We start from the raw sequence: 16944 nt of genomic DNA, 5'->3' as shown, positions 1-16944 counted from the left end.
GTCATGACACTCTTGCAACATGAGAGTGACGAATGGGGATTGACTGGGCAGAACTACCCTTCCTTGGTAACATAAAACACCCTCAATCAGCTCATATCCAGCTTTTACACTGCTTCCCGTTTGCAGGTCAGTCACTAGCTTCCCCAAAGTGTCATCAGCTGCCACTTCCTTCTTAATCTCCTTTATCTGCAAAACGCGATGAGTGGATAGTTCTAATAAATTCAGGGCTGGTTGAACTCGTGATAGGGCGTCAGCAGCCTTGTTCTCTAGTCCCGGTCGGTATTAGATGTCAAATTGATACCCCATAAGTTTATTTAGCCACTTTTGATGGTCTTCGCTGACCAAACGTTGCTCCAGTAAGTACTTCAGACTTCGTTGGTCCGTTCTTACCACAAAATGTCGACCAGCCAAGTAATGACGCCATTTCTGTATTGCAAACACGATGGCCATTAGCTCCCTCTCATAAACTAAATTCTGCCTGGCGGCCTGGGGTAAAACCCTACTGAAATATGCAATAGGGTGGTTGTTCTGCATCAATACTGCCCCTAGACCTTGACCGGAAGCATCTGTTTCAACCACGAAGTCCTATGAGAAATCGGGTAAAACGAGAACTGGAACATTAATCATGGTTGATTTTAGGTTTTGGAAGGCTGCTTCTATTTCCTTATCCCAGCAAAAATGATCCTTCTTAAGCAACGCAGTTAAGGGCCAAGCAACCTTGGCATAACCATCCACGAAGCGCCAGTAATATCCTGTGAGGCCCAGGAACCCTCGTAACTCCTTGATATTACTTAGACTCAGCCAACTGACCATTGCTTCAATTTTTGACCAATCAGCAGCCACCCCTTTTTCAGAAATCACATGGTCGAGATATTCAATTTCCATTTGGTCGAATCGACACTTTTTCTTGTTGGCGTAAAGCTTGTGGTCTTGTAAGGTCCCAAAACTGAACCCAAGTGTCGCAAGTGCTCTTCCATTGATCGACTATAAACCAAAATGTCATCAAAAAATACAAGTACAAATTTTCGCAGATAAGGTTTGAACACCTCATTCATCAGACACTGAAAAGTCATTGGCGCATTGGTCAATCCGAACGACATGACCAAAAATTCATAGTGACCTTCATGAGTACGAAAAGCTGTCTTGGGAATGTCCTCTTGTTTAACCCTGATCTGGTGGTATCCAGATTTCAAGTCCAGCTTGGAAAAGACTTTCGCCTCGTGTAACTCATCCAGCAGCTCATCTATCACTGGAATTGGGAAATGATCGGGTACTGTCACTTTATTCAACGCCTGATAATCTACACAGAACCTCCAACTCCCATCTTTTTTCTTGACCAACAAGACGGGGCTAAAAAATGGACTGAAACTGGGCTGTATTATCCCTACGGCCAACATTTCCTTAACTAACCTCTCAATTTCATTCTTCTGCACGTACGGGTAACGATATGGGCGCACGTTTACCGACGCCATCCCTGGTTGCAGTATAATGGAATGATCCTTCGATCGTTGGGGAGGCAGTTCATTGGGGCTTTCAAAGACTTAGCAATGTTACTGTAGTACTTCATCAAAAATGCTGGAAGCATCAGTAACGGTCTTCCTAGCCTCAACTCCCACATTACCAAGCTCCAGCAAAATGCCCTGCTCCCCATCCTTAAACGACTTGATCATTGTCTTCAACGACACCTGAGACTTATCTAAGCCTGGGTCACCTTGCAGCATAACAGGTTCCCCTCCTATTTTGAACCGCATAGTCAGTGTCGCCCAATTCACTTGCGTTTGCCCAATGATTCCAACCATTTTATTCCAAGAATAATGTCGGTACATCCCAATTCCATTGGTAGGAAATCTTCTACCACCACAATATTTTGCATGGAGACCACAACTCCTTTACAAATTCCTCCACCCTTCATTGACAGTTCATTTCCCATGAGAATCCCATAACTCGCTGAACCTGTAATCGATATTGCCAATTTCTGGACTACTTCAACAGAGATGAAGTTGTGGGTAGCTCCACAATCAATTAATACTATCACTGTCTATCCCATAATGCTACCCTCGAGCTTCTGGTTTTTGGAGATGTCAGCCCTACGACTGATTTAATTGATAACTCTACCATATCCCTAACCTTATCTTCCTCTTCTTCTCCACAACCTTCCTCTAGTACATCACTTCCTTCTTCCTGCACCAGTAGAATTTGCAGCTCTCGATTTTTGCACTTATGACTCGGATTGTACCTTTTATCGCAACAGTAACAAAGGCCCTTTTCCCTCTTCATCTGAAGTTCAGCATCGGTCAAGCGCCTGAAGGCACTTTTCAACTTTAGAATCATTGCCGGTCGCTGGATCGCCACCGCCATTGGCTTAGGAGCAGTCGTAATCGCCGGGGGGTGTGATTAAGGAAACACAGGCACTGATTTGGGAAAGTTATTTGCGTGACTTGGGCTATTCATAGCTGGGCTAGCAAATTGATTATAATTTGGGCTTCTATTGCGAGATGGGCTGTTCCACAACTGGGCCCTCTTCACTGATTCGTTTCGGTCCTCGAGCCACTGGGCCACTTCCATGATCTGGCCCAATCCTTGAGGGTTAAGCATCCTAACCTCAACCCTTATCATTGGACTCAACCCGTTTATGAAATTCCCCTCTAACACGATTTCTGGAATCTCCGGCAGAGGAGCGATAAAGACCTCAAACTTACGGTGATAATCCTTCACTGACCCGTCCTGATTCAAAGCTAAAAATTTCTCCAGAAGAGCCGCCTCTTGTGATGGACGGAATCCGGCTAGCAATAGAATTTTAAATTCATCCCAACTCGACAGAGGTTGCCGGCCGTTTTCCCAAAAGAACCATGCGAGTGCTTCTCCCTCAAGGAAAATCCATCCATCTGGGTCTTCTCCGTTGAACATTGGCATTTCCAATCGATGACTGCGGTTCTACCATTTCCCCATCTCTTCACGCCGCAACCGTCCTTCCACAACGCCTCCCATTTCCTAGGTTTTAAGCGGAGCGTCAGAGCTCATAGCTGGCTCGGTCGAACCAGGTGAATTTCATTTTTCCTTCCGATCGCGCTTTTGTATATCCCACTTTTTCATCATCACATCAAATTTCTCGAGTAACACAGCCATGTCCTTATGGAGATCCGATTTCATCACCCCGACTTCCTCCTGTAACGCGTCAAACCTTGCTTCCAACACCCTAACTTGATCTATGAGTGTCATCTTCCCAGAACCGAATGCTCTGGTACCAAAATGTTAAGAACCTAAGATTGTTGCTGGTCTGATGGCGCTGAAACTGATCTGTACTACCTCCTATGTGATGCTTCCTTATTTGAGACACGAGATTGAGAGATTAGTGAGTGAATTCAAAAGAAAGAAATATTATTATAAGGAACGTATATGGATATGTAGATGTGATTATGGAAGATAAGAATCATGAAACTGAATTATGTATATTCAACTGAATGGAAATAACAAATTCCAAGGCTATTAGAGAGGCTCGGTCTCTCCCCCCCTAACTGAATTCCCAGTGGTTTGCTGCTCCAAACTTGCCAACCCCCTTTCTATTTATTGGAATTCTCCTACTACAATTTATTACTCTTTTACCCTTGGCTAATAAACTAAATGTCCTAGCTGCCTTCTATATTGGATGTGCCCTTCTTTTTCTCCTTTCTCGCATAGGTGAACCAGATTGGGGGCCTATCAACATTTCAGAGTCTTAAATACGAAAAAGAACAAATAACCTACTGGGCCAACGGTCCTTTAATGAGCTGAGCTACAAAGTGAGAATAACAAATAGTGAGAATAATAAACTAAGAAACTTTAAATGTCGTTTCGACTCAGTAAACAAATTCAAACGGCCAAAATTCATTCAGAATCGTCGCGAACTTTTTAGAATGGGGTCACTGACCCAAAACGGACACCGTATGCAAAAGTTACGTCAATTTCTTCGAACGTCGACCATCTAATCATTCTATATTCGCAAGTGTCTATTCTTCCACATGAACCTTATCACCAATACTAATTGTTGCTGAATATTACACCATTCCAACGAGCACGGAATGATCCTTGGACCTAGTTTTTTGCAACTTGAGCTTGGCCCAAAATCAATTAACAATCAAACGATTCTAAATGAATCAATTTTCAAGAGCAATACAGCACATTGGTTAAAAATGGAAAAGAAAACCAGCAATACAACATAGAGACTCTCATCTTCTGCCCATTTTAATACATTGTAAATGATGAAAGATTTGAGACTCGAGCAAGATGAGATACTTGAGAAACAAATCGCGTGATGACAATGATAAATATAGACAAGAGGAGACTAATTTTTTTAATATCGAGTTACTTTGTAGTGAATCTCATAGGGTTGGTTTTATAGGCCACAACCCGATTGACCCCGACCACTCTACGATTGATATCTACTCGAGCAAATTATATTATTAACGAAAATGGACCGGATTACAATACAACAAAAGTGATATTTTGTAACCTAAAAAACTAGATTTCCTAATATCTCTAATTAATTCTAAATAAATAGAATTAGAAATTGAATATGATCTAGAGGCTCTTTATTATCTATCAATCCAATTATCCAAAACATGAAAAAATATATTTTTGGAGTCAAACGATGGAATTTAGTCCAAACTAGTCGAACATCATGGCAAAGATCTTAATTTCGCTTATTAGGTCGTTCACACTTAAAATAGACCCACTTTTTCATGAATCTTTACGTAGCAATAAAATCTAATTCCAAAATTAATCAACCCAATAAAATACCAACACAAAGCTACACTCTCCTTGCATAGTTATTTCATATTTGAATTAATTCAGCTATACATTTCATCAATTATAATTTTAATGTAGAGATTACAATATATAGAGATTAAAATAATTTTAATCTCCATTAAACATGGCCCTAAAAACATAGCCGAATTGCAATTGATTTTCAAAATAAATAAATCAATCTATTAACTATCCATTTAAAAGGCAGAGGAAACGTCATAACCCACGTCCCGAATTCAACCCTTCTCCACGTCTTCTTCTTCGAGCCGCTTCCACTACCGCTACCGTTGCATCTCAGCAATCCACATTACCTGGTCCAGTGTTTGACACAAGCCGCTGCTGCTGCCTTTGCATCTCCGGTATCACCGCTTCTCTGTATACATATAGTCGACTTCTTTTACTCGTTGTTTTTCTATCATGATTATCTGTTCTCTCTATACATATAGTCGGCCAATATCTTAGCCCTATTTCTTGATTGTGTATTTATAATTTTTCATTCGAAATATCCGGTATCACTCGTTGTTTACATATAGTCAGCAACTCGTTGTTTTGCATTGATTGTAAATTTTGAATGAGGCTGGAAGATTCATATTTTTTTATTCGAAATCAGCTTTAAGAGATTAAAAATCTGATTTGGACTGGGACAAGTTTCTGAGAATTAAAATTACCAAGGGTGACATTTACTGGATATGATTTGGGACATTTACTGAACTTGCTCATTTTGTTGTTTTTTCACAGTTTTGTTTTGCATTATATTTATTTCCAACACAATTGAGAATGCTCCAGATAGTCATGACCTTGATTTTGTATAGATAGCAAGCACAACTCAATGCCCTTTTCGTTAGAGCAGTTGGTGCACATGGAATGTGGTTTCGGACCTGATTCTTTGTAGCATTCTGTGATAAACAGGCCATTATTTATTGTTTAATGATGCTCTTACAAGGCTATCAGACAGCATAAATTTGATATTTTGAAATAGGTGAAGTGGTGAAATATGTCTAGTATTGAAGGCTGTTAACTTCTAATGGTTAGTATGACACACTTCATGGTAATGAGCAGCAGTAGGCTGCCTGATGTTGTCTTTGCTGAACTTTGGAAAAATCTGTCTACAAATTTGGGTAGATTACTTTAAAAAAATATACTAAATATCATTGAAACAATGACCTCCTTGAAGGCTAGGGTGTCTCAATTCTCAAACGAAGAACCCTTTTAACATTTAAAAGTCTAATTTACAATCAACCAGCTCGACTTTGAGGTTTCAAAGGAGGAAAAATGACAAGGATCCCTAAACATTTTACCTTCTTTTACTTTAAGAACCAATTCTTTAATATATTTTCACAGAATTTATACATTATCTTCTTTTATTTTGAGTATTGGTGTCAACATAGAAAAAAAACCATTTCTTTTCGCCATTCATTTGTTATCTTCCTTCTTCCCATTTTCCCTACTAGTAATTTTATTTTATTAAGTGTCTGAAAAATACCCTTATATGCATTTTGATGGTTAACCATCTCCAGTAACACTTAAATGTATTTTTCCCTTTCTCCTTTTATGTTTATCTTGTTTTTTCTCATTGCTCTTTTTGTTAATTTATTTATTTTAGTTAAGTAAATTCTAGTATCAACATGGATAAAAGTTGGATATGGTGTCAAGATAAGTTGTTAGATGAATACACTAATGGGGTTAAATCATTCATCGAATTGGCAAAAAATCATCTAGAAAATGATAACAAGACTCATTGTCCTTGTCGGCACCGTCGTAATGTATACGTTCAAAATATTGATGTGGTTGAGCTGCATTTATGGGTCAAAGGATTTTCTCGAGATTATCAAAATTGGATTTTTCATGCAGAACCAATGACAGTGAGTGCTGTTGATGATGATTCAGAAGGTGTCCAAGATGATGTGGAAGATAATGATATGATGGTAGCATTGCAAGATGCTGTAGGGGAAATGTATTCTAATGTTACTGGAGTTGGTTTCCTGAAGAACAAAATACATCTAAAGAAGATTTTTCAAATCTATTTCAGCAAGCTGAAAAGAGTTGTACCCAGGTTGTACCAAATTTTCTGTATTGACATTTATAGTGAAGTTAACACATATTAAGGTGTTAAATCGTCGGAGTAACAAGTCATTTGACATGTTACTTCAATTACTGAGGAAAGCATTTCCAGAAGGAACTAAGATTGGAAAATCACTATGCAGGTAAGACGTATGTTACGAGAACTTGGTTTAGGATATGAGTCAATTGATGCATGTAAGTGGGATTGTGCACTGTTTTGGGAGCAGAATAAAGATTGGATAAATGTCTTATCTGTGATGGTTCCACGTTACAAGTTTCAAAATGCTAAGGGCCACATAAGGTCTTATTGTATTTTCCTATCACTCCAGGATTACAGTGACTATTTAAGTCTCGACATACTACTGCTGATATGAGATGACATAAAGAGAAGCGTCTTAACAAAGAAGGCGTTTTAAAGCATCTAGCTGATGGAGAAGCATGGAAGCACTTTGATGAAAAGTTTCCAACATTCTCTGAAGAACCTCGAAACGTTCGTTTAGGTCATGCAACTGATGGATTTAACCCTTTTGGTAACATGAGCACTAGATATAGTATGTGGCCAATGATATTGGTTCCATATAATATGCCATCATAAATGTATATGAAGGAGAATTTTTTTCATGATGTCGTTATTGATACCTAGTCCACAGGCACCCGAAAAGGATATTGATATATAGGAAGAGAAAACGTGATTCATGTGTATTAAATTGGACAAAGAAAAGTATATTTTTTTAACTTTCTTATTGGTCTGAGTTGAAAATAAGACATATCTTGGATGTGATGCACATCGAGAAAAATACATGTGAAAATGTGGTTGGAAAATGTTGGGTATTGAGGGTAAATCAAAAGATACTGTTAAGGCACGGATGGATTTAGAGAACTTGGGAATCCGGAAGCATTTGCATTTGCAACGTTATGGTAATCGAGTTTTGAAGTCGATAGGATGTTATTCATTGACATTGGATGAGAAAAGAGAGTTTTGTAAGTTTATAAATTCTGTCCAATTTCCAGATGGATTTGTTGCAAGTATTTCAAAGAATGTGAATGTCAAGGATGGTAAGATCACGGGTTTGAAAAGGCATGATTGTCATGTTTTATTCTAGCGACTTTTCCAATAGGTATAAGACCTTAAGACCTTATGTCAATAAGGAGGTAAGTACTACAAGTACTGAGTTAGCCATGTTCTTCCAAAAAAATTGTGCTCGAAAGCTTACTGTTTCGAACTTAGATGCTATGCAAGATGGGATTGTAATTACATTGTGCAAGTTGGAAATTGTTTTTCCTCCTGCCTTCTTCGATATCATGGTCCATTTACCCTATGAGGCGAAGATGGCTGGACCAATGCACTCGTTGGATGTATCCATTTGAAAGGTAATATCAACATATTTACAATAATCATGTTCACAAGTATGTATGCATCCTAATTAATGGTTATTTTATTTTATTTTATTTTAGAGCTTTAGGAACATTGAAAAAATATGTGAAAAACACAACACGTCCAGAAGGTTCAATTGCTAAGGGATATGTCAATAAGGAGGCATTGACTTACTGTTTGATGTACCTTCGTGGTATTGAAACTCAATTCAATAGACCGGAACGTACTGGGGGCTATGATAACAAAATCAATCAACTTTATCGGTTTTCACTTAACCAACAAAGCCATTTGGGAGCATTCGATACCTTGAGCTGTCACATGACGAAAAGAATAAGGTTCATTGGTATATTCTTTATAATTGCATGGAGTTGGAACGTTACATAACGTATGGACTTTCCATATAATACCTTTAACATTATTATAAGTTAGTACATGATAATACTAATTATATCATAATTACGGTTAGCACACTAAAAGATTGCAAAATAGAGGTATCATTAACATTGATGAAATATGTGAGAAGAATTTCCAAGTTGGTTTAAAGAAAAAGTAAGTTCTTTTCTAGGCTCAAATTTTTGTGTTTTTTAAATATATATCACTAGTCTACTTATCGTTGCTTTCTATGTTAGAATTATAACCCTTTGGACTTAAATGATGAATTTGTGTTTTTTCCCTAGTTTAGGCTTGAGTATGATGCTTATTCTAATATTTTAAATTTGCTTCCTTTAGTTGAAATAGAAATAATTAACTGTCTTTGGTTGATCCGACGTAATTATTTCGTGTTTAGTTTTATTAGACTATTTTAACTTCTAAGTGCGCTTTATAAAATACATATTTAGAAAGTAGACTTGACTTCTGAAAATGATGAAATTAGTTTTTTTTTTTTTTTAAAAGGTTGTCATTAGAATGTTGGCTTACTTCTAGGAGTATTAACATTCTTTCTATCCCTTGACTGTCATTAAATGTTTTTGAAATGTTGCTGAATATGTTTTTCAGTCCCTGAGGCCATAGTTCTGCGGGATATGTTTAGTTGAATTTTAACTTTGACAGGTTTTATACTCTTCAATACTTTGGTAACATGTTGAGGTTATCAATTATTTGCTAATTTGACTATATTGTGACATTTACTCCACCTTTTTCAGTCTATAAATGAAGAATTAGTTAGACATATTGAATTGTTTAGGAGGATGCATTCCACATCAAAAGGATGGGATAAACAACTAGCTGAGTCTCAATATGTAAGATATATCATTTATGACACAAAGATCTTAACATTAATATTATTTATTTTAACAATCTTTTTTTATTGTATGACAGAAAGAAATGGTGGAGTTACAACAATCACAAGCAGAGTTTGAAGATGAAGCATCTATAATGGTTGAAGCAGAAATATGTGCTCAAGTTCTTGGTAAAAGTGCTGGGACAATTTCTAGGTCCAACGCAAATCATACAACAATGTAGTTATGACTCCCCCTAAATTCATGCAACAGTTGAAAATTCTTACAAAACGAAATAAAGAAATGGATAAATCTATTGGTGAGCTTACACAAAGTCTCGAACAACAAGCCTTACTTATCCAGAGCCTTATTGCACGAATGGATATAAGTCAGAATCTTCCAACAGAACCAACCAATGATCCACCTCCATCGCCTCCACTGCCGCAATTAGTTGGTGCTGCAGTACTATGATTACATTATTTAAGTTACAATTTATCTTTTCGTGGTTAAATATTAGACATTTATGATTATACATTGACCATTAGTAGTTATCTACGCAATACAATTTTCTTTTGTTGCGACATATTTTTTGTTAAATTTAATATTCTATAGCTTTCAATATTGCTAAATTAGTAATTATGATGGTTAAAAATTGAAATATTGGACAAATTATTAGCAGAAACAAAAAACATTTAATATAAAAGCATTGATAGATACATCTAGTAATCACATATTGGTTGATAATATCTATTCTGCAACCAAATTATGGTCACTGAAAAGTAAGGGAAAAATTGTTGTCCTTCACTGACAAATGATTAGTTACTATAGTTATCAATGTTTATCGACCAACGATTGGTCCACGCAAGGTAATACTATTCACCTATCATAGGTTGGTCACTATATCATTATCTTCACCAACCAATTATTGGTTGTTGTTAATGTGAAAATATTTTGTTATAATATATTTACCTACCAACGTATGGTCGTGAAAGGGTATAAGCAACAAACTTCTAACAATTATGAGCAACCAAAACATAATCCTTTTCGCGACCATGTTGGTCGCTAAATATATAACACTTAGCGACCATCCATCTTGGTCGTAGCAGACATTTGACGATAGCAAATCAACAAATTATTCAATTTATCAGCTACCAAAAATAAAACCCTATCGTGACCAATATGTGGTCGTTGGAGATGACATGTACACCGACCATCCATGCTGGTCGCTGAAGAGATTTACCAACGGCGAATTTGCACCATTAAGTGACCACATATATATGGTCGTAAACGGGCTCCAACGACCAAGAAAGAACTTTTAGCAACCAATCTTATTGGTCGTTGGATGTAATTTTTTTTGTAGTGATTTTAGAAAAAATAATGAATTGTTAAAAATTATAAAATGAGAATAATAGTTATGTAAATGTTCGACCAGCATATTGTTCTCATATAGTTTGCTAATATAATGAAATAACAGTTCTTCAAATTCCAAATATAAAGAAATCTTATAAAAACAGATAGAAAATACACTGGAGCAGGAAAACATAAATACGGAAAAAGCTCTAATCCAGAAACTGCATGATGCTGAATAAATATACTATAATTCAGCTGGAAGATGCATCATTTAGCTCAGAAAATTGTATGTAATGTCAGGAGACTGCAGACCTAAAGGTTTAAGATTCAAAATTAAATTGAGGAGCTTTCAACTAGAAATAAAAATAAAATTAATTAACATTTTGCATAGTTGAATACAGGATGTATGTCAGAAAAGTGAAATTGAATCAATAAAATACCTTCTGCAATATCTTGATACACCTGTTGAGATAATGAGACCAGATAATTAGACCACACAAGTAAGCAAGTCATAAAATTATTAGTCCATGCATTTAGAAAACAATGACACCTTGATTAGCTTTGAAAGAGTTGATACAGATTTATAGAGAATGGTGGGAAGGAGAAGAAACAAAGAACCAAGAATGAAGAAACAATAAAGAAATCACCGGAATCACAATGAAGGCTCAAACATGAAAATCGTAGTTTTCAAACGATATTTGCCCTCTTTAGGATTGAATTAGATGCTTAAAGGGACTCTTGGCAATGGTTTAAAGAATTAATCAAGCCTTGTAATAGAGAAACACTTAAACACTCAGTGTTTTCTACCAAACCTTCAAGAACACAAAAGGATTTTGAATGTGAGAAGTTTTGATCTTCACTAATGGAATGAATGATCTTCAATATGTTTTTCATGTGTTTGTATTGATCATTCATCACATATTTATAGGCCTCAATCGATACACTACGAAATTATGCCAAAACATAATGAAAGTGGCAACTTTTTCATCCAAAAAGGTCATCAAGTTTCAAATTGAAAAATCAGTTAACGGCTATTTTTAACATTATACGTACCATAGTATAAATCTTGCGTACGTATAGTAGAAGCAAATTTGATTTTGATTTGGCCAAAAAACATCTTACGTACGCACAAAATTAAGCCTATGTGTACGCATGGGCAAAAATCAAAGTTTCCATTTTTCAATTTTTTTTATTCCACTGATTCCACAATTGAGCCCAATAATTAGCTCATTATCATTCCATTAATTTTGAAAAAATATTCAACAAATTGGCAAGTGCCATAGGGGTCATATATATTATCATCTTTGATGGCATAAGCTTAAATCTTAGGTGTCTCAAAAACACTAGATTATTGTAGGGATGCAATCCTTCATTGAAGTAGTTTTAATTGGAGTTGTGTTTTGATGACTTTGGGTTTGGATGTACTTCAGTATGGATTTGTGTTGGGTTTGGTCAGAATTTGAGTTAGGTTTGGAGGGATATGCATCTCAATACATTTGGTTTTTTTTTTTTTTTTTTTTTTTTGGGTAAAGACATCCACACATCCTTAGTGACTTTTTAGGGTCCGCCAAGGAAGGTCGATGGGGGTTAAGGGTTCCCCAACCATATTTATTTCATAAAAATCAAGAATACACGGAAGGAGGGGGGCATGAACCTGACCTCCAAAAAGCAGTGATGCAACAAATGAATATAATAAATGAAAACAATAAATGAGGAAGTACTACTTCCCTATACAATAAAGAATAGCCTAAATTACGAACCTCTGAAACTGGGCAATCCATGTTTGTCGATCCGCACTATCGCCCTAATATGTCGAGGCAGTTCTAGTGGTCCATACTCTAGATAACGCCGATGATTCCAGCCTTCTGTAGCAAGAGAATCAGCAACCTGGTTGCCTTCTCTGTAGATGTGTGAAACCGTGTCTCTATCGAAGTAGATGAGGTCTCTTATCTGTCTAAGAATACCCTGAATCAACCATGGTCCTCCACCTTTGGTAATGCAGTGAATAGCCAATGTTGAATCTGCCTCGAGCCAGATAGCTGAAATCCCAAGTCCTCTGGCCAATAGAAGCCCATCTAGTATGGCTCTAAGTTCAGCCTCCAAATGAAACATGGGCCATACGATGCTGAGAATGCCCCAATACAGTATCCTGCGTGGTCCCTAATGATGCCTCCACCGCTTGCAAATCCATCTTTGACGCATCCATCAGTGTTGATCTTGTAGGATCCAACTGGTGGAGTGCGCCAAACAACCATAATAGGTGGTGGTGAGAGAGGACGGGTCAAAGAAATGCCAAAAAAAGGTGCAAGTGTCACATCTCCTCGCCAATACTCAACTCGGAATAGTCCTCCCATATGAAGAAAGGAGATCATGCGGTAGACCCTCCAAATAATACGTCTGGCCACCATACAAATACCTCTATGCTTCGCATCATTCCTCTCAGTCCATAGAAACCAAAATATCAGTAGAGGAATGATAATACGAATGTGTCGACGGTAAATGTGCTGTCCAGAATACCGCCATCTCTGGAACCTCTGTCTGACCCCCTCTCCTGAAGTTATAGGTATCTGAAAGATGTCTCCAAAGTGCTGCCATACCTGGTCGGAGATGCTGCTGCTCGTGAAAATATGATTGATGGTTTCAATCTCGGAACAACACTGACAACGAGAAGCCAACTAACATCCAATTCTCCTCTGAATAACAACATCTACTGGAATGAGATCCTGCCACAGTCTCCAGCAGAAGAATGAAATAGTGGCAGGCAAGATAAAGCTCCACAGCAGTCGATATGAGTCCTGAGGCTGGCGAACCGAACGGACTAGTTGCCATGCTGATTTGGTGGTAAAGTCACCATTCGAAGTAATTTTCCATACAATTCAGTCCGTGGCATCTGCACATAAGGGTATCGTCCCTACCTGTTCTGCCATGTGAGAACGAAGGGCCTGTAATAATCGTCCAAAATCCCACCCAGTGTCGTCAAAAAAATCCTGTACCCTCGCAGATGTGTGCTGTCTGTGGGGGAATAGGGATGCCAACGTGGACTCGCCCATCCAACAATCATGCCAGAAGAAAATCTGACCGGTTCCAAGGTGCCAAGCAATGTGTGGATCCGTCCGTAGGCCAACTGATTTCAGCCTCTTCCAGGTAGGGGAACTGCTGCAAGTAAAGGATGCGTCCCCTTACAATACTTGCCCAGTAAAAACTGAGCCCAAAGCAACCTCTGAGATCGGAACAGCCACCAGAGCTTCATGGAGAAGGTGTCCACCACATCCTGTAATCTCCTAAAGCCGAGGCCTCCCTGTGCTCCAAGCAGTCTAAGACCCTCCTGATAGACTGTTTCTGACCGTTGGCAAAGATGATCATATCGTCAGCAAATGAGAGATGTGAGACAAGAGCACTACCTCCATGTCGATAACACATACTGGGATACTGCTGAAACCTCTGAGTGAGCAAGCGTGAGAAGTAGTCTGCTGCAATGATGAACAAGGATGGGGAGATAGGATCACCCTGTCTGAGTCCTCGTGAGGAGGGAAAGAAACCACATGGGCGGCCATTTAGGAGTACGGAGAAACGACACTCCGAAACGCACCGCCTGATTCTGTCAATCCAGATCTGATCAAATCCAAATGCCTCCAATACAGAATAAATGAAGCCCCAGTCCATGCGATCATATGCTTTAGCCATGTCTAACTTCAGCATAGTGTTTCCCCCTCGCACTCTATCATCCAAAGTGTAGAGAAGCTCCTGAGCCAATAAAACATTATCTCCAATCAGACGGCCTGGGATGAAACCACTCTGTGGAGAGGAAATAATGCGCGGTAGCAGTGTACTCAACCGAGTGTTCAAAAGCTTAGTAATAATCTTATTGAACACTGTGCATAAACTGATTGGTCTGAATTCAGTCCATCTGCAAGCACCATCCTTCTTAGGTAGCAAGACAATAGAAGTAGCAGCAAAACCCTGTGGAAGATGACCACCATCAAAGAAATCCAATACCGCCCTGTAAACATCCTCCTGAATGATATCCCAGCAATGCTGGAAGAATAGGGATGAGAAGCCATCCGGACCAGTGACACTGTCAGCATCAATACTGAAAACTGCCTCCCGTACTTCATGAATCAAAGGGGGGCGATTTAGTGCCAGATTATCATCCACCGTCAATAGCCTCGGAATGACATCAGAATGGATGTGGTCCAAGGGTTGTGGAGGAGCAGATAAGAGATCCTGTAGAAAGCAACAGCCGAGGTCTGAATATCAGTAGGAGTAGATAACACTTCCCCCGCCTGTGTCCTGATAGACCTGATACGCGATTTGATCCTACGCCCCTGAACCATCGCATGAAAATATCGAGTATTGTGATCACCCTCACATGCCCAACGTGAACCGGCCTTTTGCTTCCAAAAGCCCTCCTCAATAGACAAGGTCCGGTTCAAAACTGTCTGGGCCTAATGTAGTAAGTTACAGTGCTCAGGTGTAGAATCTCTATCATATATTATCTCAGCCTCATCAACCCCGACCTCAGTATCGCGCACCCGCTGGAAAATATCTCCAAATACATGTCGGTTCCACCAGCGCAGACCCTATTTCAGCCTAAAGAACTTCTCCCAAAGAGCGGTCATCCCTGTGAGATGAGTAGGGAGCGACCACTTCTGGGAGACAAAGGCTAAAAAATCATGGTGCTTGGTCCAAACATTGAGGAATCTGAATGGTCTAGGCCCCAAATCATCATCAGAAACCCACTGAAGCAGTAAAGGAGAGTGATCGGATGAAGTCCGATTCAAGTGTCTCACTGTAAGCTGTCGACAAAAAGCTGCAGCTGTAGAATTAATAAGTACCATATCCAATCTCTTTCTAACCCGACCATTGGTCCAAGTATATCGGTTTCCAATGAAACCCACATCCTCTAAACCATAGTCTAACATCATATCAGAGAAAGCAGTAATGCCACGATTACAAGTATTATGACCAGTGCGCTCTCCATCATGTGTAATAACATTAAAGTCTCCTCCAACTAGCCAAGGATCGTCCATATCGAGGGAGATGTGTGAAGACCCGCCCACAAATCTCTCCTGATAGTAGCATCGCATGACGCATAGACTGGAGTCAAATAGATAGCACGCGCTAGTCTGGGATCCTCAACTCTAACGTGAAGAAACTGGGGATGATCAACAATAACAGTAACATTAGTCCCCAACTTCCAGAAAAATCAGATCTTATTCGATTCATTCTGAGCTCCCATGTCGAAGCGCAGATAGCGTCGTGTATATGCAAAATTCTGCCGCAGAACAAAAGGGTCCAATAGAACTAGAAGATAAACCTGATGAAACTGTATAAGTTTCTTCAGGCGCCGACGAGTAGCTACAATAGCTACACCTCTCACATTCCAAATGATGGCATTCATAGGGAAGGAGAATGTGAGGAGGTATCATGTGACTGACTCCGAGTGATCCTTCTGCTCGGATGTGGAGTATCAGTAGCCTGTGGGTGTCTCTTCCGAACAACTGGGATAAATCCATCTTCCTCTGTCCTCTCATCCAAACCCACCAAGTCATCAGAAGAAGATCTTCGAAAAGGTCCCTGCTGGTGAACCTCAATCTGAGGTGAGCCCTCTGTATCTGAATGCGCTGACTGCAAAGATGGAATAGATGCCTCCACATTCTGATGACAAACAGGAGGAGAAGAAGTGGAAATAGGTGTCGGAGCCCTACCCGGTGTCGGGCCTGGAATGTAAGAAGCTCTGCTGACTGTGTCTGCTATAGAATTCTGTGTCTGTGGCCTCTTCAACATCTCATCCAACATAGGATCATAAAATGGAGTGATAGGTGGACTGATAGCCAGAGCAGGAGCTGAAGGAGTGGTAGATGTAACTGGATCTACAACATTGATAACTGGTAAGGCTGTAGCAGAGGGAGGAGCAACTGGAGGAACAGATGGCTGGGTCTGAGCATGTGAGCTAGTGCCAGTAGGTAATGGAGTTTTGGCAACATTGGGATTCGTGTCATCAATATTTTCACACAAATCAGATTGTATTGCCTCCAAAACTGTTATGGGTTCAAGACCTGGATGATTTTTGGTTGTTTGGGGTTGAAATCCACCAGGTAAAGGTGGTATATCGGGTGGTGGGTTGAGATTCTTGAAGGTTTGTGATTTGTCTCCCAT

General features: G+C 39.1%; 1 protein-coding gene across 1 annotated transcript; it reads right to left on the bottom strand.

Annotated features, from left to right (window-relative positions):
• Positions 1–16182: 16182 nt before the first annotated feature.
• LOC111395310 (uncharacterized protein PB18E9.04c-like) lies at positions 16183–16944 on the bottom strand. Its single transcript, XM_023021292.1, has one exon. It carries the CDS (start codon positions 16942–16944, stop codon positions 16183–16185), a length of 762 nt encoding a protein of 253 aa, XP_022877060.1.

Source organism: Olea europaea, chromosome 6, assembly GCF_002742605.1.
Source record: "Olea europaea var. sylvestris chromosome 6, O_europaea_v1, whole genome shotgun sequence".
Classification (NCBI taxonomy): Eukaryota; Viridiplantae; Streptophyta; class Magnoliopsida; order Lamiales; family Oleaceae; genus Olea; species Olea europaea.
Note: the sequence above shows the minus strand (reverse complement) of the source record. Positions and strands in the feature narration are given on the sequence as shown.